The 26,705-nt window shown below is 33.0% G+C and overlaps 4 protein-coding genes across 9 annotated transcripts; all 4 read left to right on the forward strand.

Annotated features, from left to right (window-relative positions):
* Positions 1–43: 43 nt before the first annotated feature.
* LOC145913367 (uncharacterized) lies at positions 44–13,208 on the forward strand. 4 transcript variants are annotated; one of them, XM_083000994.1, is made up of 10 exons: positions 44–489; positions 7,847–8,498; positions 8,869–9,003; positions 9,120–9,232; positions 9,301–9,448; positions 9,978–10,034; positions 10,132–10,245; positions 10,646–10,744; positions 11,066–11,119; positions 11,468–13,208. In XM_083000994.1, the coding sequence occupies exons 2-10, from the start codon at positions 8,375–8,377 to the stop codon at positions 12,328–12,330; spliced, it is 1,707 nt and encodes a 568-aa protein (XP_082857120.1). In that variant the 5' UTR covers positions 44–489; positions 7,847–8,374; the 3' UTR covers positions 12,331–13,208. The 4 variants fall into 4 exon arrangements, with proteins under 4 accessions (XP_082857120.1, XP_082857119.1, XP_082857122.1 ...); XM_083000993.1 differs by having other exon boundaries at positions 8,319–8,498; XM_083000996.1 differs by lacking the exons at positions 8,869–9,003; positions 9,120–9,232; positions 9,301–9,448; ... (3 more) ...; positions 11,066–11,119; positions 11,468–13,208 and adding exons at positions 2,069–2,544; positions 2,694–2,828; positions 3,148–3,263; ... (3 more) ...; positions 5,592–5,696; positions 5,763–5,819 and having other exon boundaries at positions 54–489; positions 6,095–8,361.
* A 501-nt stretch (positions 13,209–13,709) lies between these two features.
* Positions 13,710–18,605, forward strand: LOC145913391 (uncharacterized). Of its 2 annotated transcripts, none has more exons than XM_083001031.1 (8): positions 13,710–14,445; positions 14,800–14,958; positions 16,256–16,383; positions 16,443–16,581; positions 16,681–16,773; positions 16,830–16,931; positions 17,108–17,155; positions 17,239–17,528. In XM_083001031.1, exons 1-8 carry the CDS (start codon positions 14,283–14,285, stop codon positions 17,259–17,261), a joined length of 855 nt encoding a protein of 284 aa, XP_082857157.1. In that variant the 5' UTR covers positions 13,710–14,282; the 3' UTR covers positions 17,262–17,528. The 2 variants fall into 2 exon arrangements, with proteins under 2 accessions (XP_082857157.1, XP_082857156.1); XM_083001030.1 differs by lacking the exon at positions 17,239–17,528 and adding an exon at positions 17,538–18,605 and having other exon boundaries at positions 13,712–14,445.
* Positions 18,606–18,620: 15 nt separating this feature from the next.
* Positions 18,621–23,697, forward strand: LOC145913392 (uncharacterized). Of its 2 annotated transcripts, XM_083001033.1 has the most exons (10): positions 18,621–18,760; positions 18,834–18,924; positions 19,976–20,057; positions 20,249–20,407; positions 21,133–21,254; positions 21,327–21,465; positions 21,780–21,869; positions 21,934–22,026; positions 22,138–22,185; positions 22,524–23,697. In XM_083001033.1, the coding sequence occupies exons 2-10, from the start codon at positions 18,922–18,924 to the stop codon at positions 23,204–23,206; spliced, it is 1,419 nt and encodes a 472-aa protein (XP_082857159.1). In that variant the 5' UTR covers positions 18,621–18,760; positions 18,834–18,921; the 3' UTR covers positions 23,207–23,697. The 2 variants fall into 2 exon arrangements, with proteins under 2 accessions (XP_082857159.1, XP_082857158.1); XM_083001032.1 differs by having other exon boundaries at positions 18,834–20,057.
* Positions 23,698–23,701: 4 nt separating this feature from the next.
* LOC145913393 (uncharacterized) lies at positions 23,702–26,554 on the forward strand. Its single transcript, XM_083001034.1, has 8 exons — positions 23,702–23,891; positions 24,033–24,155; positions 24,272–24,405; positions 24,465–24,600; positions 25,390–25,482; positions 25,678–25,824; positions 25,879–25,920; positions 26,013–26,554. The coding sequence occupies exons 1-8, from the start codon at positions 23,711–23,713 to the stop codon at positions 26,552–26,554; spliced, it is 1,398 nt and encodes a 465-aa protein (XP_082857160.1). The 5' UTR covers positions 23,702–23,710.
* The last annotated feature ends 151 nt before the right edge of the window (positions 26,555–26,705 follow it).

The raw sequence follows: 26,705 nt of genomic DNA on the forward strand, positions 1-26,705 counted from the left end.
ATAGAGACTATTCGAAGCATAAAAAACAGTCTTTTCGACAAAAGCAACGTCACCGGACAGATCCAACCCGAGGCATGAACTTTCTTCGTTACATTTAAGCCGTTGCACGAACAATGATTTGTAACCCGACAAAAGCAACGTCACAGAAAAGACCAAACCCAAGGCGTAAAAAATATTTAAACATGCTTGTACCAAGCTTGCCAGTAAGGCTTTCAGCTTTCATCGGACGTTTCACCTCGACAAAAGTGAACTAAAAACCCCGCTTTTGGCATGGTAACTCCGTTACACAATAGTTTTTGTTCGGGCTCGAGTTCACGCCTGACTGCATACCATTGGGAACCAGGTCCATGTGGTCCCTTTATCAAAACATTCACGATAATTGTGCATTGTGCTGTTGTTATCAGAAAAAAAGGCACTACTGTGTTGTTGTTTAAAGTTACCGAAACACAGCGGAGAAATAAAGCAATCTTGTTGACTGGAATCGTACAGGTATGTTGGTTTATTGCGAGTCTGCATGGTTTGTCATGTGTGGTGCTCTATTTGAAAGACATATCAATTCCTCAGATACTTTTTTGAAGTTCAGTCTTAGTTTTGTAAATGTAAATATTGTAAAGCAATTGATTTAACAACCTGTAAAACCTTGTAAAACAAACAACATGCCAATTCTTACAACCTTTTGGTAATGTAAAAGACTATAAAATAGGCTTGCTAATTCTTGGGAAACATTTATCAATACAGAATATATCACAATATTTTGCATGCTGGTAGGCCTACCTAACATGTATCTAATCTGGGTAAGTTATGTTGTGTTTGTTAGCACATGGTTTTTATTTCAAATGTAGAAAAGAGAATGTTTATCGGCGGATGTTTATTGGTACGCGGACTACCAATTTTTTGCAATTTAAAAATTTTGTTTGTCTACTGATTGTTGATTAAAGTGCAAAAAATGTGGATAAATCTATTGTACTATTTTATTGAACTGGCCTATGCACAATATATAACTTGGAACTCAAAAAATATTTAATTTTAATGCTATGCTAAAAAATTATGAATTGGTTATCAGCAGTTAGCAATATTGAATTGGATAAACTGTCAAACAATATGAATTTATATAGTCCTTGATTCCACTACATTTATTCAACCTAAACTGTTCATGTGATCGTAATTGAAGATTTAAGGAATATCGCCCTTGTTAAAGTTTGCAAGGCATTTACTACTTACGGTATATTTGAATGAAGATATTTGAAATATGCGATAAAGATTGTTAGATGTCATTTTTACAAAATATGTTTGCCTTTTTTTAATATTCCTTAGTCAAAAATATACCAAAAGATTTCTTTGCCATTTTTTGGCCAAAAAAATCACCATAAACCAAAGTAAACATTAAGGTGTGTTTTGTACTTAAATATCCTCACTGCTCCCCTGGTCGAATAGGTTCTTCGAAACTTGTTATACATACACAAATACACAAGGCGAACGGTTTACCAAAATGCGCGGCTCATAACTTGAATTGCGAGGTTTAATTGTTACATTGCATTTCCTGGATCAGCAATAGACTGAATGAACCCAAAATGTGCCCCTTTCCGAAAGCTGACTGAACGGTTATTGCTGTTTCCCTGGAAAGGTCACCCCTAGTGTTTGACAAAACGTTGAAAATCTACACCTATGCCTTTGTTGTATGTACTCTTCAGTTCGTTTATTGTTATTTTATTGTCTTTTTTGGAAATACCAATAGACATTTTCTTTCAAATGCCATTTCACATTTGAATCAGATGCAATACAGCTGATTAAACTCCTAAATGATTTTATTTAAACTTTAGTGTTATTATATGATCTGTCTGCAACAGTTAATGGCAGAACCACTACTGATATTATTGCTGTTTCTCTGTTACAAGTCCAGTCTGATTCTTGTATCACATCCTTGCTTTACAACAAAGCAGTCTATTTGTTTTATTTATAAATTACATAATTGTGTGTGTAATCAAGTTACATGCGAGTAGATAATGTTAGGTGGAATTAATTGTTCCCAAAGGTATCAGTTTACATGAAATGGTTCCTTTCACTGTAGGGTTTTTGTTTGTGGAGTGCTTTAGTAATTCATTTCAGTTGGGAAAGCTACTAGGAAGGAAAATCAATTCAAATACTTCAGAAGTTTCAGCTTTTTTGATTATCCTTGTTGCAAGAAAAGTGGAAGTATTTTTTATTTCAAGATTTTTTAGGCAAAATTCTGAAGATATAAGCTTCTTTAAAACTGGTATTGTTCTCCATACAAAAGTGTTCGGAATATTTTTTGTTTTGTGTAGGATGCAAGGAAATGAGTTAGAAACCCACACACAGAGTAGCAGATGGGTTTCCAGCCATAGAAAAGTCAGTTGTTTCATATTTGCCCTGAGTGTATGAAGTATTAGGAGGGACAGATGCATGATGAAACAGTTTTACTGGCATGTACAGTTCTGTTGTGTACTGCCGCCTATTGCAACAGTGAAGTAGTGTCTTGTGGTGACTGTCAAATATACTCCAAAGGGCAAACATGCCAAGCTATTGGTGAGTACTTTATTATATTTGACTCACCTGTGTCAGCAAAACCAGTTGTGACCTTAAAAAGGGCATTTTTGTGAGTTGTTTGCTGTTACAGTAAGTCTTTTAAAGGATTTGCGAAACTCTCCATAAAGATCTTTGAACTTATTGTTTAGAGGTAAGTCTCCCTCCATGGTCTACAAATGAAACAACTGCACCTCCGCCTCGGTGGCGGCAGCTTAACTGGTATTTTTATGAGTTGTCAAACAACAGTTTGGGAATTGCTCTCAATGTTTCATGGTCACAAAGAGGTTGGTGTTTTTCTTTGAACAAAAAGGAAACTAGTCTGAATACTGTCATTAAATTTTAAGAGTTCTTCCTGAAAAGCGCAGTGATGTATAATTTGTCAGTTTTACCATAAACGATAGACAAAATTTTGAATTGGCCATAAAATCAAAGCATTTTATTTTGTGCAAATGACTACAAACATTATTGAACTGTGTATACAGAAGGTAAAATGGTATGGACTCCAAAAACCCTGAGTCAGGCGCCCATGAAAAAAATTTTTCATGTGTAGTGTTGGCAAAATAGTTCTTGCCATTATCCAGTGACATTATTTCATATTTATAGCTAAAGACGTAAGGCAATTTGTGGAAGGATATTATCTCACAGTTGGTAAACAAGGAATGCTTGGCTCTTACAAGTTTCTATTCACTTTGGATTTTGCACATTTTCACTCAAACAAGGTACCTTTTTTGACAAATATTCACTTGAAATATAACCTGTTGTCAAATATGGAATTTAAAATATGTTTTTGTTGTTCCTCTTAGGATATTTTGTTTCTATATGATTGTTTTGGACGTGGAGATGAGTCCAAGATCCTCCCTGGTGACAGACTTTACATCACACTTCACTCATTGCCAATGTATCAGTCAAAAACTGCCAACATTGGAACTGATATAACTATAAACATTCCAGGTTTGTCAAATCCATTTACTATTCAAGTGTGTAACTCTTTATTTTCTACTGGAGACAAAATTTGGTTTGCTTATTTTATTTATTTAGTTGAAACTAAAGTTTTTATGATTATTCAGTTTCTTCTGTTTTTAAAGTTCAAAATCCCAAACATATTTTTATATTTGTGTTGAATTAGTGATGCAAACGATTTGCAACAATTTATTACTTGTTAATTTAGTGTAAATAGGTCAGTTCAAAAACTGTACAAGACCCATTACACTGTTATATGCTCATGAAGTCTGCTGCCTAGTTGATACTTCACAATACTTTTACCAAAAGAGTCGTCTTGGTAAATAAACATAGTCCATATATTCATGTAAATTTTATAAACCTGGCCCATTTGCCCAGCTGTCAAATTTTTGATAATTTGTTGAAAATGGCTTGGTTAGGGGCAATACTACTCTAAAATTGCTGATTAATAACATTGCAAAATGTTATGTGTCACACAAGGAAATACCACCACACAAGTGCCTGTAATATTTATGCACATCATGATGGATGGTTGTGGACTTACCCAATCCAACTTGCCTGTCTTTAGATCACAGCAAAACCTTTTGTGCGCCAATACAATGCAATAAATCAGTACAAAAAAAAATTCTATAACACATATATACAACTTCATTCAGTTATGAGCACATTACTTAAGCACAAAATATACTAAGTGCTTATTCTTTTATAGGTGTTTTGCAGTATGAATTGTCAAAGTGTGTTTAACTTTTTTGCTTTAATAGGTTGCGAAGATCCTCAGTACCCAAATATTATGTATTCGTGGTATTGCCAAAATAAAAAGAGTTTTCATGAATGTAAGTAAACATTGTTAAGTATGCTTGTCACAACCATTCTACAGCCACAGGCTACACAAATTTGTTTTTATTTAGACGATTTAGATTATTATGATGACCATAAACTAAATCGATTTGACATACCACAACAACCGAAAGATTTGCATTTTGGTAAGTTCTCTTTATTTTTTGTGAACCTACTATGTGATATAGGTAGGGATACCACCAGCCTTAACCCCAAAATAAGCAAGCTGCTTTTTTTTGATATGTAGCAGACCAAAATTTTGATGTGGTACAGTCACATTGCCTGATTTTGAAAGCAATTTTTAAATTTGGGTGCAAAATAATTGGAGTTAATAACTTTAAATGAAAAAGTCAAAGCTATAATGCGGTTAATCATTTTCAGTAAACGTTTCGAACCTATACTTGGTTCATCATCACTACTACTACTAAGTAGTGAAAAAAAAGCATGTTTCTTATGAATGAGCACATTTCTATTTTCTATACACTGTTCTTTAAATTAAAACAAAAATCTTTGAAATAAGCGCAGTATGGCAACCTTGGATATAAGGGTTCTCAAATTTCAAAATTCCATGTTAAAACAATTGAGTGTAGGTTAACACCTACCCAAGCACAATTATAAATAGTGACAAGGGTTGATATTTAACACAACCCCATCCTTTGAAATTAAGCAGAATAAAACAACAGCATAATCAAAGAATTTGACACCTACTTCCTAAATGGTATTAAGCAAAGAGCTGGCCATGTAAAGGACTACAGCCAACAAAGCCTTATTTTTTTTTATCCCCCCTGAAAAAGAATGTTACAACTTAGGAATGATCTTTGGTCTGTTATTTGTGTACAAGTTTGCAATATATGTTATTTTAAAAAGCCTAGAACAACATAATATATATATTTTTTCTCATGGATTTTTTAAACGTAATGAATTGTGGTGCTATTATTGCTGTCAGGCATAGTATTTAATAGGAATTGCTCTTCTGGCACTTACATTACGAAAGTTTTTTATTGTAACCAACGTTCCGTCATCTGGCGAGACTTCCTCAGGGTTATGTCACAGTGATCAATCACATAAAACACCGTAAATGCAAAAAAAACACAAGAAAAAACATTGCACTGCTTGTATTGTGACACGACAGACTACCAGAAGAACAATTCCTATTATAAATAGTTATAAATTGTATAAATCTATACTTTTGAAGTCCCTTTTCTTTTTTTCTTGCCTAAATTTGATTTTTACTTTCCATAATTTTGCAGAAACAAAACTGTTTAAACTTCTTCTGGTATCAGCAGCTATAGGTGCAACAGCTGCTTTGCTTGTAAGTGCTCTAGTTTCTCTTTTCAAGTTTTGTTACAGAAAACGTAAGTACCAGAATTATGACACACATGGACAACCTAACCTATTTGTTTCATTTCATTGAACTTTAGAAAAACATTTGAAACACTTGGGAAAAGAGAAAAGCAGCGGTAATAGTTACAAAACAGGTAATTTTTTGTGTAACTTGTGTAACTTTCTGTTTATCAATGTGTACTGTTTAAACATGTAACTGAGGTTATTTATTGCTGCGAGATAAAAAAAAAGACTTGTGAAGAGAATGTAGTTTGGTATTTTTCCAAAGTTTACCAAACTGTCTCATCCATGTTGACATTAAGTTTGATGCCAACGGACCAATTCAATGTGTCTGCTGTACAAGTTAAAGATTAACTGACTTATATGAATCAAACTATTTATGGGCTCATTCAAATGTTTTAATTTTCAGGAGTACTCAAGGGACCTTGTCTGGTCCTGGTCAGCACTTCTGGTGAACTTGATACCCAATATTGCAAAGCTACCAATATTCTTTCTGACATATTGAAACATGCTGGCTTGAAAATCACTTGCAATTTGTGGGAACACATCTGCATGCATGATCCCATTGAATGGACCAGTGAACAATTGAGTTTGTTTACCCAAATTGTCTTGGTGTGCACTCCACTTGGTAAACACAATTGGGAAAACAATCAATCCAGCAGATTTAACTGTGCTGATCCATTTGTTATGAGCATTGACACATTGTTAAAGTGTTGCAAGATGAATGTTGCCGCAGACAACCATAATTTTCATGTTGTGTACTTTGATGAAGACCCTTCAGTCAGTGTTCCTGATAGAGTTTTAAAGCTGTTTGATTGCTATAAGCTTAGTGAACAGTTTGATTGTTTCTTTAAACAGCTGACAAACAGTCCGTATTGTGGTAATTTCCCAATGTTATTCAATAGTTTTTCAGACGTTACAAACAAAATAAATGTCAAAACCACACAACAACATTTCACAGGGGAAATTATATCCCCAGAAACTATTCCTCTAACCCAGTGTGTATGGCAAAAGCAAACAGACCATGGCAAAGACCAAACAGTGTCTGGTCATCACACCAGTTGTAAAAAACCTTATGATTCTAGTATATCTGGTGGCTCAACAAGTTACTGTAACTACAACAGTGCGTCTTCCTGTGAGGGCAGCCAATGTTCCTGTCGAAATCTATCGACACTTTCCGTTTAAGGGTGCCGTGTACAAAAAACAAGCACACTTGTGTAGTTACAGTGACTTGCTGTGGTGCCCGGATATAAGCTTTTTGGAATCCTAAATGTTCAATGTCCTGTGAATTAGTGTTTTATTAAAGCAAACAATATTGTGATTTCACAATTTATTTATATTTCTTGTTTTGCAATTAGTCTGCAGTGCGAAGCATTGCACACACTATCTGCTTTATTACAACTTATATTGGTTGTTTGCTATAAACATATATATTTTTTGTGTGTTCGAACCTTTTTATTTGCAAGTTAAATATCACTGTATTAAAAAACAAATTTCTGCATTGTTTGCTGTGTCGGTATGTTTTTGTTCAGTGCATAGTTATTTGTGTACTCAAGATTAAAAATAAAAGCAAAAAAATGTGATGTTTATTTTGTGAAGGAAAAAAGAAACCTTTTTACTTCATGGCCTGTTTTTTTTAAAAAATAAAACTTTTCAAATAATTTTCGTTTTTGACCTACAGTGCATTTGAAGTACAAGATACAGTTGTTCTGTGATGCAAACAAATGCAGCCTAATGCTAAAGCTATCTAATAGAGTAATCCTTAAAATTATTTTTGTTGAAGAACATAATTTTGTGAGCAAATGGAAAAAAATTTGAATAATAACATGTAATTTTTGTAAAATATATGAAATAGGTATGTCCAATTTTGCCAAATTAAATTTGTCCTGTTACATCCATAAACGTAACATGCCGTCAATTGATACCTCGAACAATGGCCAAACCTACATTAAGCAACATTTAGGTGGAAATTTACCGAATAAACAAGCTAATTTGTGGAGTATAAACTAATTTTGTCTGCGCAAAATGGCAAGTTTGGGCACATAAGGGTTAATCCACACTGTATATGTAAAGATACAACAAAGTTACTTTCTAAATCATTTATCTGAGGCCTGTATAGATTCCTGGATAGATTTTTGTAACTTGTATGTACATGATTTAGGGCCCCAAAAGAAGCTGAGGGTATTTGGATGAGGCTGGAACTGCTGATGTCAGTAGGCAAAATATTGACGCTGTTAATTTTTATGGGTCCGATGTAATTTATGAGTGCATCAGCAAGATTAAACAAATTGTAATTTTAGCACATTTATATTTTATAAGAGTGACACAGCAAGTCTTTGTACACTGCCATGTCCACTTTATTGTTACAGCCTCTTAAACATTTCTAGTTAAATATTATCTAGGTCGTTACTTGCTTGAGCAAACCTAGCCACCCTGATACAAAAGTTACACAACAATATCGTAAATCTAAGATCATGCTTGTTGCTGCCAATGGAAAGTTCGTATTGTATCAATTTGCTTAGCTTTAAATTATGTGATTATCTATATTATGTGTTTGCACATGAATGATTTAAAGACAATCCTAAATCAAAAGCCAAATGAGCAGTGTACAAATGTGACTTTGTTTATTACAGTTTCTCCAGGAAAGTCTAATCAACTGTTAGGGTACTGTATTGTCTTCTTGTGATGTATGATGGAATACATCAAGGGTGTTTGTTTAGCATTTGCGACGCTGTGTCTGTTAAACACATTTCAATGTAGACGGGTTTGCAATCAACAGTGTTTATTCTCTGGAAACTTGGAGGCTTGTGAAGGTATGTATCCCACAATAAAATATCCAATTAAATGTTAATGTTGCAATAATGATTACCTCAACAATAAAAAGCTTTCTGTCAATAACAACATACCACTTGACACAAACTAGTATATGATATGTGTTATCAATAGTTACATCTGTAGCAGTATTGTATGTGATTGTATGCTCATACAGCAGATTTACGCTTCTTAGAAGTTTTTAAACTCTTCAAGTTTATATTTAATGATCAACTTTCTTTCACATATTAATGACATTTACCAATATGTTTAAGTTTTCTCAAGTAAAATGACATGTTTTCATTATCAGCTGTTGTTATGTTCATAATTTTTCTAACCAAAACTTTTAGCTAAATTGTGTTTTTTGTTTAGAAATTAATGGGATACCTTGGACACAAGGTGAAGTGCCTGCCCCTTCACCCACTAATTTTACTGTAAATTATTATGTTTACCAAACACGTGGCAACACAACAGCAATTGCTTTGAATGCCACATGGACACAACTAGGTACAGTGCTGTTTACATGTTGCTTTGCATGTTGGTTAACCAAAATAATTTGATTTCTGTTTTATCCTTTAAAAATTAAATAAATTCTACCACACTCACCAGAAAACGTTTTTCAGGTAGTGTTGTAAACCAGTTTGTCAAGGGATACTACATTTGCTTTTCAATCATTCCTGGATCTGCTTCTTATAGGTACAAATTTAATGTCCACAAACCAAAAAGTGCAAATCAGGTTTGTTCAAAAAATGTTAATCATTGGAAACAAACTGCTTAAACAAACAATTCTTACTACCTACACAGCTGGTAGTGTACAATTTGGATTGCCTTGGTCATGACTATTCTGATCGAATACATCCAGGATTAAGCTTTCATGTGACTTTACATGCATTGCCAATGTACCAGGAAGGGACACATAACCAAGGAGTTGACCTTACCATTGATATACCAGGTTATTTGTAAATATAGTTTTAATTCAATTACCTGTTGTTAAATAAGCTTTGTAACAATGTTATTTTAGATGGAGATGTGTAAATTAGTACCTCTGTGAACAATGTGTAATGTTTTTACTAATCCGTACTATCACATGAAAAATTAGAAATGCGATTAAATTGAATCCAAATACAACGAGTATTACATGCATTGTGATTTTATTTAAATTGAATGAACCACATTTAGATTCATACTTTTCGTTTGAATTATGCCTAAAACTGGAATAGCACAATACAAATATTAGTTAATTTAAAGCGACAGTGTCAACACTGAACTACTGTTTTGCAGCTGAGTCAAAATACTAACTGTTATTTGTAATGGGACACAAGTTTTTTGTGATCGATATAACTAAAAAAGCTTGAAACTTCAAAATAATTATTTTACATTGGTGAATTTATGAAGTATCCTAACTCTGTATTTTCATCATAGTAGTCACCAAAACTTTTTTATTGCTTTTGTTTCGAGCTGACAATTAACATCTACTTTAGATTGCTCTGATGATGCAATGAAAACAACTCAATATTGCTTGAAAAAGAACATCGATGGTATGAATATTTGGGCAATTTTGTGATAAATTTAGCTAGTGGTTTGCTTTTTGCAATAAATTAAAAAACATTCATCAATGCGGTTTTCACCAAACAGAAGATGGATACGATGACGATTATGATGACGATTTCTATGAAGGCGAATATTATGAATATGATGAAAAACCAACAGATGTACTTTATCCAGAAACTACTGCAGATCAGCTGCAAAGTAAGATCTCAAAATATTCAGAACATTGTGAATAATATGGCCCAAATACATTCCAATCCTAAAGTTAGTGCTGTTTGTGTTTATCTTTAGTTTTTCTGTGTTATTTACTATTCTGCGCATACAGTTAAACTCAGTTATCTGCATTTAATTTGTCAAAAAAAATGTCTGGTGAAGTCAAAGGTTTGTTGCCTCTTTGAAGGAGAAAAATTCGTTGTAAGAAATTTTGCAAAAAAGGAAAAGATTGCAAATAATTTGTACCTCAAATTTTTATGAAATAGGCAAAATTTTAGTTTTACTAGATATTTGTGTTTCAGTGTGTGTAGCATGTTACTTTTTAACTACCAATTATTTGCTTATTTTTTTGCCAAAATACCGTTGCTATGTCTTACTTTATTCGCAGAAAATTCAGACAAAATTATACTGGCTGTGAGTATTGGAGGTGGAATTGTTCTAATGGTCGTAGTCGCTGCTTTGTTTGCAAACTATTATTTGCGAAGTTGTAAGTGAGACATTGCATTTTTGTACAAATAACTACTACAAGTGTACTTATTCATTAGATCTTTAAAAAAATGTTTTTTGGGTTAAAAAAGTTGACATGTAAACATCATAGTGAACGAAAAAAGTACATGACAACTATGCATTTGAAACTTACCTTGCACATATATTGGATCCTTATTTTTCTAATTCCTTTGTTTGCCCATTTATGCCCCAGTAACCACAAATACTTGCATTAGGTATACTAGGTGCTGATTATCCAACAAATTTTTGTGTGTCTTTTTTTTGAAACATTCATAACCACAAACTTGCACTAAATTTTTAGGTGTTTCAAACAGTGGACGTTACTTATCTGTTGGTTTTGGTGGCAGAACTACAGGTGATGCTTAACACTAAAAACAGTTTCTACAAAAAAATCAGTAAAGTAACGACACTTTATTCACCACATTATTGTTAGTTAGAGTATGTTAGGCATTACTTTAAAAACTTCTGTTGTTAATATAGGATTGAAATAGAAAAACAAATTATTTTTAAGATACCTCTATTTGTAAATAAATTATCTACAAGCATACCAACATTCAAATAATTAATAAGAATTATAAAATTAAATATAAATAAATTACCCGTATTTGCCTGTGCATGAATACACATTGTTTAAAATAGTGTAGGTTTTAACAAACCAAAATAATAATTAAGGATTTTAATTGTTAGTTTTTGAACTTTTTAGTCAAGAAAAACACTTGTCTTGTTCTTGTAAGCACGTCAAATGGTGCCTTGGACACTGATGACATCTATTGCAAAGCAACTGGACTTTTGGCAGATATTTTAAAGCAGCGACCAGACCTTGAGGTTACATGCAACTTGTGGGAACATGTAAATGTGCATGACCCACTAGAATGGACTGCTGAGAAAGTTTCTGAATATGAAAACATTGTTCTTGTATGCACACCAATGGGATTACAGAATTGGAATAATAACATTAATGATGGAGGCCAAAACAATAAAACAGATCCTTTTGTCATGAGTATGACCTTCTTGTTTAAATGGAGAAAACAAAGAATGTTTCAGTTTTGCCTTTTTCCACATTATCACCTTGTCTACTTTGATGACAAGCCATCACTCTGTATTCCAGAACATTTTCGGAAACTAGAGAAATGTCACAAGTTGACACAGAAGTTTAAGCAGTTTTCTTTTAAACTAACTGGAAAGCCACCGACAGAAATGGATTCAACTGCATTTAACACCCTACAGACCCTGGCAAAAGAAATACAAATGAGTTTGCCAGACAATGTAGCCCACAAAACAAGAAGCTTTCAAGCTGGAAGCCCAGTTTGCCAAGTTCAACTACTTAAAGTGTCTAGCACGGACATAAAGACTGAAAACAGTCAACACACCACTGTTGTTGATTGTGGTCCAGAAGAGACTGCCAATTTGAAACAAGTTTCCAACAATGAGAGCTTTTGTGCCTCTTCTAGTTGGTATGGTGAGTACACTGAAGCATCATGCAAAGGCAGTCTATGTTCATGTCATAATGATGAAACAACAATTCAACCAGACAGTTTTAGTTTATCAAGCAGTGGTTCGGTATAATGCAATGCTTGGGCCCAATCAAACGTATGGATGAAGAAATTGTGAAACACTCACATGCACCAAATTTAAAACCACACCATATGTTCTACTTTTTGCAGGTTGATTCCAAAAATGTTTTTCAATTGATGGTGTTGCAATGTTTCATAACAATCTGCACTTTTACCTCCAATTTATTTGCATGTGAACATACATTGTCCAGTAAATAATACAAATATAATCACATTTTCCTATTACACAACATTTTCATAACATATTCGTTCCTGTAGTACTGTTTTTTGGTAATCATAATCTTATTACAATCACTGTATATTTGTGAAATGTACGCAGTAAAATGTTAACTAGAGGGTGCAAATTTATTTGCAGTTTTATGATTTGACCGTAGATCAAAATACATGTTCAAACTTCTGTATTGGGTATAATATAGAAAAGCAAGAACAGAAAATTTGATGCAAACAGTTACTACCTTGTCTGAAAAAACACTAATTACTGTCACACTTCTGTTTCAATAAAATAAAACAATGTTGCCTATTTTGTAGCGCATGTGTGTGTGCAATAATAGTGACTGTAGTACTCCAGTGTGTAATTTATGGAAACAAACTAAAGAAAATGATTCAAGGATCACTGTTATGTCGTCAGTGTTTAAGAGTCTGTGGCGTAAGGCAAAACTGTTCAAATTATGCTGTAAGTAAATTGGTTTTAGACTGCTTTTTTCGATTGGAATTGTTGTTGCAATGTTCTTTAGTTCCTTATTATTTCACCTCTGATTTTTGTTTGCATGAAATATCAATGTTCATTTACACGATGTCGATTCTTACACTGTTTAGTTTATTCATTTATCTCTATCTAATTTATGCATGAATTGATTTTTTTGTTTTTAGGTCAGCAGGCATTTGTAGTTTGTTTCTGCATGTTTGTGGTGTAAACAGTATGATGCAGCAGAAGAAACTTGGGAAGCATGGACTTTACATAGTTTCTGAACTTCATGAAGGATAAAGTTTTTCTGTCACTAAAAAAAAGGTTTTGTTGCAACATCCTGGACACATCATACATATGTGTGAAAGGGTTGCCTTTTTTCTTGTCTTGTTTGCGTGGGGTGTTTTGTAGTATACTAAAAAGCTGTTGATTTTATGAATTTCTATCAGGTTAATATCTTTATATTAATTTTTTTGAATATGCTACATGCAGCAAAGCACCGAGGTAGACATGCATCTGCTTGTTCAGTTGCATGTCTACCTCGGTGCTCTGCTGCATGTAGCTCATTCAATTCATAGTACTGATGATGAACGCAGTTGGTGTCCAAAATGTCAACTCTACTTAAAATGATTAATAGCATATTAGCTTTGGCTTTTCTATTCAAAGTAATCAACTCCAAGTATCTTGCACCTAACACAATATGTTTACACAGCACAAAAAGTACAGTAACACAAGGAAATACACAGTCAGTACATGTGAAACAAACACTAGAAACTGAGAGAATTGAATTTTAAAGTTTTTCTGTCATAAAAAAAGATAAGGTTTTGTTGCAACATCCTGGGCACATTATACATATGTGTGAAGGGTTGCCTTTTTTCTTGTCTAGTTTGTGTGGAGTAATCCACTTTTATGACAGAATTTATTATGTTTTTTAAAAGTCTGTAATGCAGGTGTTGTAAAGCATACTAAAAAAAATGTTAAAATAATCAGGTTAATTGATGCACAAATAGAAGTAACTTTTTGGTTGTTACCATAAATTGCTGTTCTTGGTGATTTTATCTATTTTACTTGCTTTGCCATTTTAGCTTCTTTATGTTGAAAATCTTTTGTATTATTGATTTTGCATGACAATTGTTTGTTGGTTTCAGGTGTATTTGTAGATTTTTTCCATACATGTCTTTGGTAAAAAATGTGCATGATGAAAAAAACACAAAGGACCTAGTTTTTAAAGGAGTACAAAAGTATTACTACAGTTTATAATGTGCTTGATTTGTGGGTCTTATACCTCAATAAGCATGTGGAAACTGTTCATATGCTTTGCAATGTGGTGGCACTTTAAGCTACCTGCTGTATATTGTGACAAATATATTACATGCACTAATGAAGTAAGCAGCATGGTACCCAGAGATTGCAAAGTGTCTGGTGAGCTATTCAAACTCTATATGTTTTATAGTACATGCACAATTATGTTAAGAGAATGTACAAGCAGATTTTCCCTTATTTATTGTGTTTTTGGCAAGTTATATGTTGATACATAATATTTCTGCTTTCAATTGTCACAGAAATCCAAATAAATGAATATGTTCTTTAATAGTAAACAATTGTGTTGTAAATGCTCCTTTCCTTTGTGAAAATTAGCCTTGTTACATATTAAACAAACTATGGCGCCTGTACTTTTTTAGTTTCATGTATTATTCTATATTTTATGAAAATCTTAGTTAATAATGCATTTCCTAATGGCTAAATTGCATGTCCCAATTTTCTTTCTATAAACAGTCCTGAAGAGCACACCATGGTCAACAAATGAGGTAGTAGCACCATCACCAACTCATATTACTTCTAGTTGGTTTATTCAATCAGCTGAAACCAATTGTACCAGACCTAAGCTTTGTTGCAACCCAGTTCTTGGTCTAAATATAACATGGCACCAAGCAGGTAAAAACTTTAGCATTTACAAAATGGAGAATGTGTTATTCTTCTAATATACCTATTATCCTTCAATACAGACATGGTTGCCATTAATCTGGAGCCTAAAAATGTAATAAAACAATATGAATTTACCTTCATATTTGAACAGGAGGGCACCACTTGGACATAATAGTTAAACATACTCCTACATTTTCAAAATAACAAAAAACAAACACACTGTTAAACACATAAATTTCAGTGCAGCTGGTGTGACTGTCAGACGACTTTGCTGACCAAACGGCCAAGCAGCTTATACACAAATTCATATTATTGGCTCCACATTGCTTAACATAAATTTCAGTTTGCCATACACACATTTCTTAAATACTGGGTTTGCAGGCTTGACAGCCTAGGCATTGCAACCAAGGTGGATCAGCCATTTTTTCCCGACAAGTCAGAGCAAGATTTGAAAAATCAAGCTCCTGGTGAGGTTTGACCTCACGACCCTGGGCTAACCAGGCAAAAAAAAAAATCAGATAATGCAGTAATATTATATGCAATGGCATGATCACCCACTGCGCAGGTCTTTGCTTGGCGATCACAGATATCATTAGTTTCGCAGGCTTGGCAGCCATGTCTTGCAACCTAACTGGATCAGCCCCCACTGCCCAGTGGGGTTGTTAAATACTGGGTTGATACCCCACTCTTGGTTAAAGTATGAGCCAGCTGCTTATCATTCAGTATCCATTTAACATAAATATAATCCCTGAAAACCAATATCCACCAGAAGTTGTTTCTCTGCAATGGGCATGTTGACTGCAGTGCATTCTATAGCAATTTATTACCAGGAATAACATGTACAGGGAGCCACATTGCAGCATTTGTTCAGCCAAACAAAATTTTATTGAAAATTGACTGCAGGCAAACTGCAGCATCTATAGCTTCAGACATGGCTAAGGTTTCTGAAGCACCGAGAAAATCATAGACATATATAGCGATAAAACCATCAAGCGGTAATGTTTGTTCATGGTTCATTGAATGGCTGACAATAGTTCACATCCTTAAATTTTGCAATGTCTTTTATTTTGTGTTTTCAAAATGTGTACGTCCAAATAAAAAAATACTGTTTGGAACTTGTTTTGCAATTAGACAATGATAAAAATAACCAAAAATATCTACTTGTTCTACAAGTGCATCAGCACAGAAATCGCTTTGTGTGTGCCTAAAACAGAACTGTAACTGAAATTGCTATTTAACGCAACTAAATCTAACTGATAGTTCAACCACACATAATTGAATAAAATTTGTTGCCATACATTTTTAGGGAATGATGTACGGAAGTACCCACAAGGGTATTATATACATCTCAATGAATACCATCATAGCTTTGTTTCAAAACTTCAAGTGACTATTAATTCACTGTTGATAGAACAACTTCGATCAGATGAAAAGGTATGTAAATTGTGTTTGTTTTAATCATAAAGGAGTTTGAACCCATAGGATTTTTGCAGATTGTTATTACTTATAATTATTTTGGAGATAAGTACTCGTTAAAACCTGGAATCAGCATCTTCTTGGAGTTTCATGCCCTTCCGTTATATCAGTCAAACACAAATAATCAAGGAATACTAAAAAAAGTTGATATTCCAGGTAATTTCGATAAGACAAAAAAATGTTTAAAAGTGTAAGTCCAAATCAGGATTATCATAAGTCTGATTTTGCATGTAACAGCACAAATATACTTTGCAGATTGTCCAAAACAAGACATTTTAGCAATTAAAAACCCAATGGTGAAAAATTTTAGCAATCCAAAACCCAATGATGATGGATCAACAAATACCTGTAAAAATCTTGTTGTAGCAATTATTGCAATTTTTTAATCCAAATAAAATTTGCAGCATTTGATCATAGTCTCATATTGGTGATTGTAAGTGCATCAGTATCAGTCATGATTGTTTTGGCAATTTGTGTGGCCATATTGGTGAAAAACCAAAATAAAGGTAATATTTTATTTAATTTTAATTCATGCAATCAATTCAGTGAAGTGTTATCATCGTTTTAACACAAATTTTGAACTATTCTGTTATTATGGTTTATTTAAATTTGCAATGAATTGTTACAAAACATATGTCATAATTTCTCCGCAATCAATAATTTGAGAGATTTTTTGATTTAGGTCTGGGTGTCCTGAAGCATAAACGTTCAAGCAAAAGATATATTAAAGGTATGCCATCAAATCAAATAGTTAATTAAATGATTTTCGTTGATTATATACATACTTTTTGGTCTTTTTTTTTGTCTGTACAGCTGTCAGCAAATGGTTAATGTGAATGCAGAGGTGTATTCTCCTTTTGCAATCTTGCAGAGGGCAAAGGGCTGTTAACTGTTCAGGAAGCTGTAATTAGCATATCTTATTTTATGCACTCATTGTTTTGTCTGGGTTTATTCATTTAAATAGGCAAATAAATTTACATCCTAGTTATATAGCAGGCGAAACTTTTGGGAAAATATGAAACCTTTAATTGTGCCAAAAGAACAGATTAATTATATGCCTGGCAACAACAGCAACACAAAGCATGCATCCATTGGTGTTGTTTTGTTTTTAGAAAGTGATAAATCAATTTTGTTGCTGATAAGCACTAATGGAATTGTCAGTGACTCATTTTACTGCAAAGCTGCTCTGAGTTTAGCAGATGTTTTGAAGCAAAGCAATGAAGCAAATGTTTCATTTAACTTGTGGGAAATGAAGAAGACGCTCAACCCATTTGAGTGGACACATGAGCAGATACTAAAATCTACTCATATTATTTTGTTTTGCACACCATGGGGCAAGCATAACTATCAAAGTTACAGTTGTACTGGACATAATGATGTTGTTGATCCATTCACTTTGGGCATACAAGCATGCCTTAAAAGTAAAACCGAAAATTTTTTTAACGAAGTAAAAAAGTTTTATGTTGTGGTTGTTGATGGTGAAAATTCTGTGTCTGTTCCTCAAGTTCTCAAATCATTTGATCCTTTTGTGAAACTTCCTGATGACGTTAAGATGCTGTTTACAAAGCTTGGCATTGAGTATCATGTGGAATATAAGGATCTGCTGGATGCTGATCAAAATTTTCAAAAAAACAACCAGCAAGTGGAATTTACAAAACCGCTTATGGTCGATTTTAAGTCATACTTCGGTCAATCATATATTTCATCATGTAATGGTTCTGACTGCTCTTGTGATGACAGACATAAAAACTTTTCATTGTAGGATGATTGTATTCTTACTTGTTAAATTTACCAAATCTGGGATATGTTGTTTTTTATATTGCAGAACTTTCATATCTTTAGCTTGTAGTAGATTTTGTAGCCTATGTTTTTTGTGTCTGTATACTACCTAATGTTGCGTAACTGTAGTGCTATGTAGTGTAGATTGGTTTTGTGTTTTTATGGGGAAGTTTCCAGATCTGTTATTTTATGCACAATTTTACTGCTATGCACTTTTCATATGTTTGTGTGTTGAAGAATGACATATGTTTGCTTGCCAATAATACTGCTTAAGTTTCTCGCAAAAAAAACAGTATTTTTTGCACTTGTCGATACTTCCCACCTTAGCGCACTACAGTTTTGTCTATCTTGTAGTTTAGTGTGTGTAGTCAGGAATGCAGTACTTTGCCTTCTTTATTTCAGATTTGTTTTAGGCATGTCTAGAAAAACGATTGTTATAAAAATAAAAAGTATAAACATCATAGCCATTAGCTTGCAGTGAGAAGGTTGGAAATGTGGAAGTTCAACCTCCCACACCTGAAAGAAAAGCTGCGCAATAATAAAGATTTTTTAATAGGTATTTTTTGTTTCTTAGCTACCTACATCAGTTTTGTGTTTCAATTTTAGCCTTTTGATTTTCTTTTCTTCAGGACCTGAAATTCTTTTCTAATTTCCAAGAGAATCTGGAGAGAAAGAACAAGTTTTCCTGAAAATGGAGACAGAACACAAGCAGTTTTTATGGTAGTAACCTAGTTTATTCAGATAAACTGACCAATGCGCCAGTACAGTCCATGCTATGACCATGAAAACAATTCAACCAGCAATTTTAATTTTTCAAATTGTAATGCTTCAGACCACATAGGCTCAAAACTTTAATAAAATTACAAGAAAACAAATATGTGACATGAAAGTACTAGTCACTATCACACATCTGTATTAATCATAACATATTTTAGAATATCCTTCACTCCTTCTCTACAGACCAATTCGTTGATCTTAATTATTCAGCCCTTTTAAATGATAGTCGCTGTTTCAATTTTAATTTATTTTCTTTTTGCTTTGCCACTTATTCTTGTTTGTTTGTGTGAGATGTAAATTTTTTTATGTGGATTCTACATTGTTTAAAACATTTAATTCAGCTATATCTACAGTTGATTTATGCATGAAATAATTTTGTTGTTTGATTTTAGGTGTCGTAGTACAGTTGATTTATGCATGAAATAATTTTGTCGTTTGTTTTTAGGTGTGGTAGATTTTAGTAGTTTGTTTCTGCATGTCCATACTGTCAACAAAACGTATGATGCGACAGAAGAGATGTAGAAGTGTGAAATTTTTATGTAGTTTCTTAACGTTTTTGGAGTTGTAGTTTTTCGATAAAAAAACTTTTTTCACCTTTTTTGGCACCTATGCATGTGCTTGGAATTGTTTTTTTTAATTGGTATAATTGGTACCAGTTATCTATCTGGGAATCAGTTCTCCTTATTTGCTTATGACTGAGATGGTAGAATAACAAAATTGGTTTGGCTAATACTCTGTTATTTATGCAGAAACATTTTTTTGTAGATTTTAGGTGTGTTTGTAGAGTATTTCTGTATGTTTTTGTTGTCACAAAAGTGCATGATGTAAGACAAATCACACAAAGCTAACGGTTTCTACAAAAAAGTATCAGTGTTCTGCATGCTTCTATGTTCTTGGAATATTTGGTTTATTTTTCTCATGTGTGGTTGGGAGCACATCTCAAAAGGGAATGAAGAAACTGTTTGTATACTTTGCAATTTTATGGCATTCACAGCTGCCAAGTGGATATTGTGACAAGTACATTAGATGTTCCAATGCAGTGGAAAAGGAGGCAACTGGAGATTGCCAAGTGACTGGTGAGTTATCGATTCAATGAGTTGTTTGAATGTATATGCATGCACAAATTTGCAGATAGTTGTACAGATTTTAAAGTAAAAGATATCTTTCTCTCTTACTACACTAGTGCGAGTATTATGTTGTTTTTGGTCTGATTACCCATTTGGTCTGATGACATTTAAATAACTTTTGGCTTCCTTTTCTTAATCAGCCCTAAAGAGCACACCCTGGTCAACAAATCAGACAACAGCGCCACCACCAACTATTGATGAATTCAGTTGGTTTATTCATTCAGCAGAAACCAATTGCACCAGACCTAAGCTTTGTTGCAACCCAGTTCTTGGCCTTAATATAACATGGCACCAAGCAGGTAAAAACTATAGCATTGGCAATTCCAGTTTTAGCAGTTCCAAACTTTTCTTTCTTCTTGTGATAAAATTTAGAGGAATAAACTAGTTGGTGTTGTGTAATGTTAATCTTTCAAAGAAGCGACATAAGTGACAGCATTTCTTTGGACTCTGTTACTATGAAATTATTTGTGATATTAATTTACTTGCAGACATAAATACATTTCAGTAAACCTGATTGTGTATCATAAATCAAAAGTCACTTCTTTGCAGTTTAAAGTGAATTTACATTTGTTTGATTTACAAAAAAAATATAGGGTCTGTTGAGGACAGTGGTTTGCAAACGTTTTGTTGATGGCCAAAATAAGTTTTTGATAATGGCTTGTGGCCCATAACAGGCCACTTGTACAAATTTTCAGTAGTGACCTTCTGTGGTAAACTGAAGGCAACGTTCAAGTACAGACCCCTTTTCATCAAACGAATCGTCAACTGAGTAAAATGAGCCAAGGACTGGCAAAATAAACTTTGTGTTTTCAGAAAAAAAATTAAAACCAAGCAATTATTTTACAAAAAGTTCATTCAATGTGGCCCTTTAAAAAGCCCTTTGAATCTCACCACTGGGCCATGGGTCACAGTTTGGGAACCACTGGTGTAACGCAATGTAAATACTGTGACAATTAAAAAGTATCACCTACCATCTATACACCAATTAAAAAAAGTTAAATTAAAAATTTTCGTAATATTTCAGAAAATGAGGTGCGAGATCACGTACATGGGTATTTTTTGGATATTACAGAAATGAATTACAGGTTTTATCTTAAACTGCTAGTGAACTTTTCTTTAAAAAAGGATTTAAATTTAAATGAACAGGTAGGAACATTCATTGTTAATTTTGTTTGGACATCAAGGTGTTTTTACCCATTTTTTGTTGTATTTTTGTAGATTGTATTTACCTATAATCATGTGGGAGGAAAGTACCCTTTAAAGCCAGGAGAAATCATGTTTCTAGATTTGCACGCACTTCCAATGTACCAAGGCCGCACAAATAATCAAGGAGTTTATGAAGACACTTATATTCCAGGTAATTCCAGGAAAGACACAAAATGTCAAAAGATACTCCAAGATCTACATTTATGTCATAAACTCTGCTACAGACAGTACAAACTGTTTTGACTCATCACCTAGTGTTATACCAAAGGCTTGAGTTTGACTGCAGAATCACCACAAAATAAATAGTTACAAACTGGTTATTTTATTTTACCTTATAAAATAGTTACTATCTGGTTGCCTACACTAATGACCTCATAGGTCGAAACGATGTCCATTGTCTGCATCTCACTTGAGCATTATTGGCTTTTGCGCTTTTGCAAAGTAACAGCACAACATACTTTGCAGAATGTCCAAAACAAAGGCTAAATTCTAGCAATCCAAAGACCAATGAGGCCAATGATGCAAATGATGCCAATGATGGATCAACAAATATATGTAAATATTCTAATCTTTTCTTGCATTTGTTTTTGTTTTTTCCAGTAAATATTAAATATTGCAGCATGGAACCGGAACCTTTTGTTGATGGTTGTTATTTTAGCATTGATCATATTGGGAGTTTGTGTGGCCATATTGGTAAAAAAATTAAATAAAGGTAAGTAATTTCAGTTCGTTTAAATAAATTTGCAATGATTTGTGGCAAAGCAGATGGTATATGATTTCCACAATCAATAATTTAACAGATTTTTATCATGTTGTGATTTAGGCGTATGTTTCCTGAAGCATGAATGTTCAAACATAAGAAATGTTGAAGGTATGTCAATAAATAAACAAAATAACTGATTAAACCTTTTTTGTTGGATTAGATAATTTATGCATGTATTTATTTGTCTTATTTGTCCCATCTGCCTGAACAGCTGTCAGCAAATGGTTATCTTGAATGCTGAGGTGTATTCTCCTCTATTCAGAGCACAAGCTCTTTTTTCTTTCAGAGGTCGATGGACTTTTTTTCAGTTTAAAAGAAAGCTCTAGTTAGAATAAATGTGACTTGTATACACTTTTTTTGTTTCAGTTTGCTTTGATTTTGTAGTTTTTTGTTTTGAGTTTAATACGAAGAACGACTTTTATCAATGGTATTGTTTTATTTTTTAGGGAGTAAAAAACCAATTTTGTTGCTGATAAGCACGAATGGAATTGTCAGTGACTCGTTTTACTGCAAAGCAGCCCTGAGTTTAGCAGATGTTTTGAAGCAAAGCAATGAAGCAAATGTTTTATTTAACTTGTGGCATATGGAAGATATAATCAATCCATTTGAGTGGACACATGAGCAGATACTAAAATCTACTCATATTATTTTATTTTGTACACCATGGGGCAATCATAACTACCAGAATTTCATATCTAATGGACATAATGACATTGTTGATCCGTTTATTGTTGGCATACAAGCCTGCCACAAAAATGAAATAGAAAAGTTGTACAAAATTGGAAAACAATTTTATGTTGTGTTTGTTGATGGTGAAAATTCTGTGTCTGTTCCTCAAATTCTCAAATCTTTTCATCCCAGTGTTAAAATTCCTGATGATTTGAATATTCTTTTTACAAAGCTTGGGATTGAGTGTAGTACAAAATATAATGATCTGCTGGCCGCAGTTCAAAAAGTACTGAAAAACAATGCCCCTGTGGACAACAAATGCATTGATATTGCAAAACCTTTTCTACCCCAAGCTAGTGAAGAATTTGAATCTAGTTATTTTGGCCAATCATACATTTCGTCATGTAATGGTTCAGATTGCTCTTGTGATGGTAGCCATGAACATTTCTCAGTTTTGTAATTGTGTTTTAACATGCAGTAGGTCTTGGATGCTTTGTTTTTTAATATATGCAAATACATAACAAACATATGCAGTTTCACATTCTTCACACATTTTGTGTAACTTATTGTTCAAATCCATATGCGAGTTTGTGTATACTACCTAGTGTTATGCAGTGTAGTTGAAATCTTTGTTATTAGGGTTGTGTAAAAAAGTTATTACACTAGTAAAAATTTTAACTTGTGTATAAAGGTTTATTGTCATGGTATTTGGTGTTTCTGGTATAAACATCAACAAGCACATAACTATTGCAAAATAATAAATGTTTTAGCTGATCATTGAATTTTTAACCTACAAATTTCTTTTTACTTCGCTTGTAAATATTTTTTGCTTTCATGTGAGGTTCATGTTCCTGTTGTGGTTTAGTGTATGTGGTTTGATATGCAGCCTTCAAAGTTATTTTTGTTTTATAATGTTTATTCTTCTGCTGTCAGTTTTGTTTTATTTTACAGGTTTGTTTTAGTTATGTATGTAAGAAAAGGATTAGCTTTTCTTGTATATCTGCTGTGTGTTTTTGCTACTGGCAATGGTGAGGTCTCAAGTATCAACTGCTGGTTACCAGGCTGCAGTAAAAAGTTTGAGACTTTACAAGATCAACCTTACACATGTAAAGGAAGACTACATGCTGGACAAGATTGTGACACAGGTAAGGATGTTTATCCCACTTCTGACTGTTTTTTTTTGAAAATTGTTTGTTGAATCAGGTTCTAAAATAAGTATTTTTCTTTTCTTCATTGGTTTCCAACTTATTACGAGAGTATGTGTCTTATGCTAATACTTTGTGTAGATAAAGCTAAACCAGTTCCAAGCTCTACTGCACCAGCATGTGAAAATGCGAACAGCAGTTATTTTACTTTCACTGAGAACAATGAATCACATATCGGTCTCCGTCTAGAATGGACAATGCCAGGTACGACGTTTGATGTGCATGGATAGGTTTTCAGATAAACCTATCCTGAAATATGCTTTTTATGTGATACTTCATGTAAATTTGTGTGATTTAATTTCTAATGGTTCTGGTTTCAGAAATCGTATTTAGAAACATGACTTCTTGGGGATTTGAAATTTCAGTTTTCGCTCCACGACATGAAGAAATAAAAATGTTTGTTCTGATTTCAGAAAGCAATCAACAAGCAGTGCAAAAACACACAAATAAACAAGTAGAATAGTTAAAATATTAAATATGCCAGTGATCTTTACACACATTTTTTGTTTATAGTTACAATTTCGTTTGGACTTTTGTGACATTAACTATGTAAAGATATCACGGACATACTACTGGACCATTATGTCATGCCCCATTTATAAATCAGCATCTGATGTTATAGAAGGCAGGGCAAGTGTGGTTATTCCAGGTTGGTAACCTTGCTTTATTTTTTTTAACTATTTTAACAGTAGGTTTGTTTAGCTTTTATATTGTCCAAAGAGACATATGTATGGAATTCCTAATAATTGATAACCAAAATGACTATTTGTCATGCATGTAAATAGGTGTAAAATAATAAAGATTGAAAATGTAGAAAGTGAATGGTTCTTGTTTATCATCACCATAAAGAAACAACATTAAAAATTACAAATATTATGTTGCTGTTACTGCCAGTAATATTATATTTTAATAATCTGTCTTTCTGGCCAGAAGGACAGATTATTAAAAACTACAGTTGATCTTGGTTAATCCAGATATAATTTGTCTGGTAAATATATCCAAATTGTATAAATACATTTGTTTCAAGCTATACAGTGTGTAGCACTGTTGCGTAGTATGCACAAAATTATTGGCCTTTAGCCATTGTAGCGTTCTGGCAGTTATTATGAATGTAACTAAAATATGGTTTAGTTTAATCATGCAAAGTGGAAACATGTAAACAAGATAGGTGAAAATTTGGAATACAAATTTATATTCCCTAGGGATTTTTGTTAAGAAACAGGTTCAAATCATTTGTACTTCCAGCTTTGTATAAATTAGGTGAATTTCTGGATAAACCATATACGGAGTAACCAAGGTTTACTGTAGAAAATTCAGGCACCTGGTGATATTTATATTTTATGCAATTGTAGTTGTTAATGGAAGTAGAAAAATATGTAAGACACTTGATTTGTGTATTCCATCACCCTGACATACTCAAATTATTATATTTTGTCAGGTTGTAACAACGAAAAAATGCAAACTACTTTAAAGGATTGTGTGTACAGCAAAATAAGAAATGGTAATAGCACTGATATTGAAGATGAAAGTGGTAAGAGTACCTTTAAATACATTGACTGATTGTTTAATTTATAAGAAATTTTTCCTATACTTTATTTTCAAATCATTGCCCATGAGTTAAAGTTAATGTGCAAATTTACCCATCTCAATTAAAATAAGCAGTTCATTAAAGTGCTTCAAAGTAAAAGCCTAATCAAAAAGTATTTCTAAAAAATTGTAAAAACAGGTTACTACGACGATGATGATTATGATGATGAATATGGCTATGATGAAAATGAATCTACCTCCCCGCAACCTTCAACTGGACAATCTTTTTATTGGCACTGGATATTGTTACTTATAATTGTTTTTGTTGTATTCTGCACAGCATGGGGTAAGTTAAAATACCTAATTGGATATTGAATTGTAAAAATTATATATTTCTTAGGAGTTTACATGAGAAAAAGGAATAAAAATATAAAGAAGTATTGTAAGTACATTGCTTTGTAGGTTTCATATTTGTTTTTTAATTGTTCCTTTTAAAAATATTAAATGCAATTTCTTGTCTTTTTTCTTCTTTAGCCAACCAACATATTCTGCTTTTAATCAACACCGATGATGAAAAACAAGAATACTTAACTGCTGCAAATAAACTTGCAAATATCTTAAAAAATCATGTCAATGCTGAAGTTACCTTTAATGAGTGGGAAAGCATCAACACATCTGAGTCTGCATCCTGGACAACAGAAAAAATTAAGGAAGCTGATCATGTAGTTATTCTATGCACCCCTATGGGAAAAAATAATTTGGAAGAGTATGATAGATCCACTAAAACTAAGTGCAATGCTTTTATATCTGGAATTTATGTAACAAAAGCTTTTAATTTTAAAGAAAAAAGAAGGGTCACACTTGCATACTTTAGAGGTTGTGATTTGAATTGTGTGCCTGATAAATTTATTTTTTTGTTGAGATTAACCCTGGGCATGAAAAAGTTTTGCTTGGAAACAAATTTTCCAGACTTTTTTACTCACATTACAGGAAAACCAGGAAACTGTTTAACCAAAGATAAACTGAACTGTTTTCAGAAAACAGATTTTGAATCTGAAAGAAACCTGTTGGTGTAATTTGTAATTTTATCAAATAAGGTTAGAAACATATTTAACACTGAAATATTGGATGTTGTAATTCTTTGTCTCATTTTGTCGTATTTTCTGCTACTCTTCAACTTCTGCAGCTGTATGTATTGCAATTTCTCATATATTGTCAATGTGCAAT

Source organism: Ascidia mentula, chromosome 9 (genome assembly GCF_947561715.1).
Source record: "Ascidia mentula chromosome 9, kaAscMent1.1, whole genome shotgun sequence".
Classification (NCBI taxonomy): domain Eukaryota; kingdom Metazoa; phylum Chordata; class Ascidiacea; order Phlebobranchia; family Ascidiidae; genus Ascidia; species Ascidia mentula.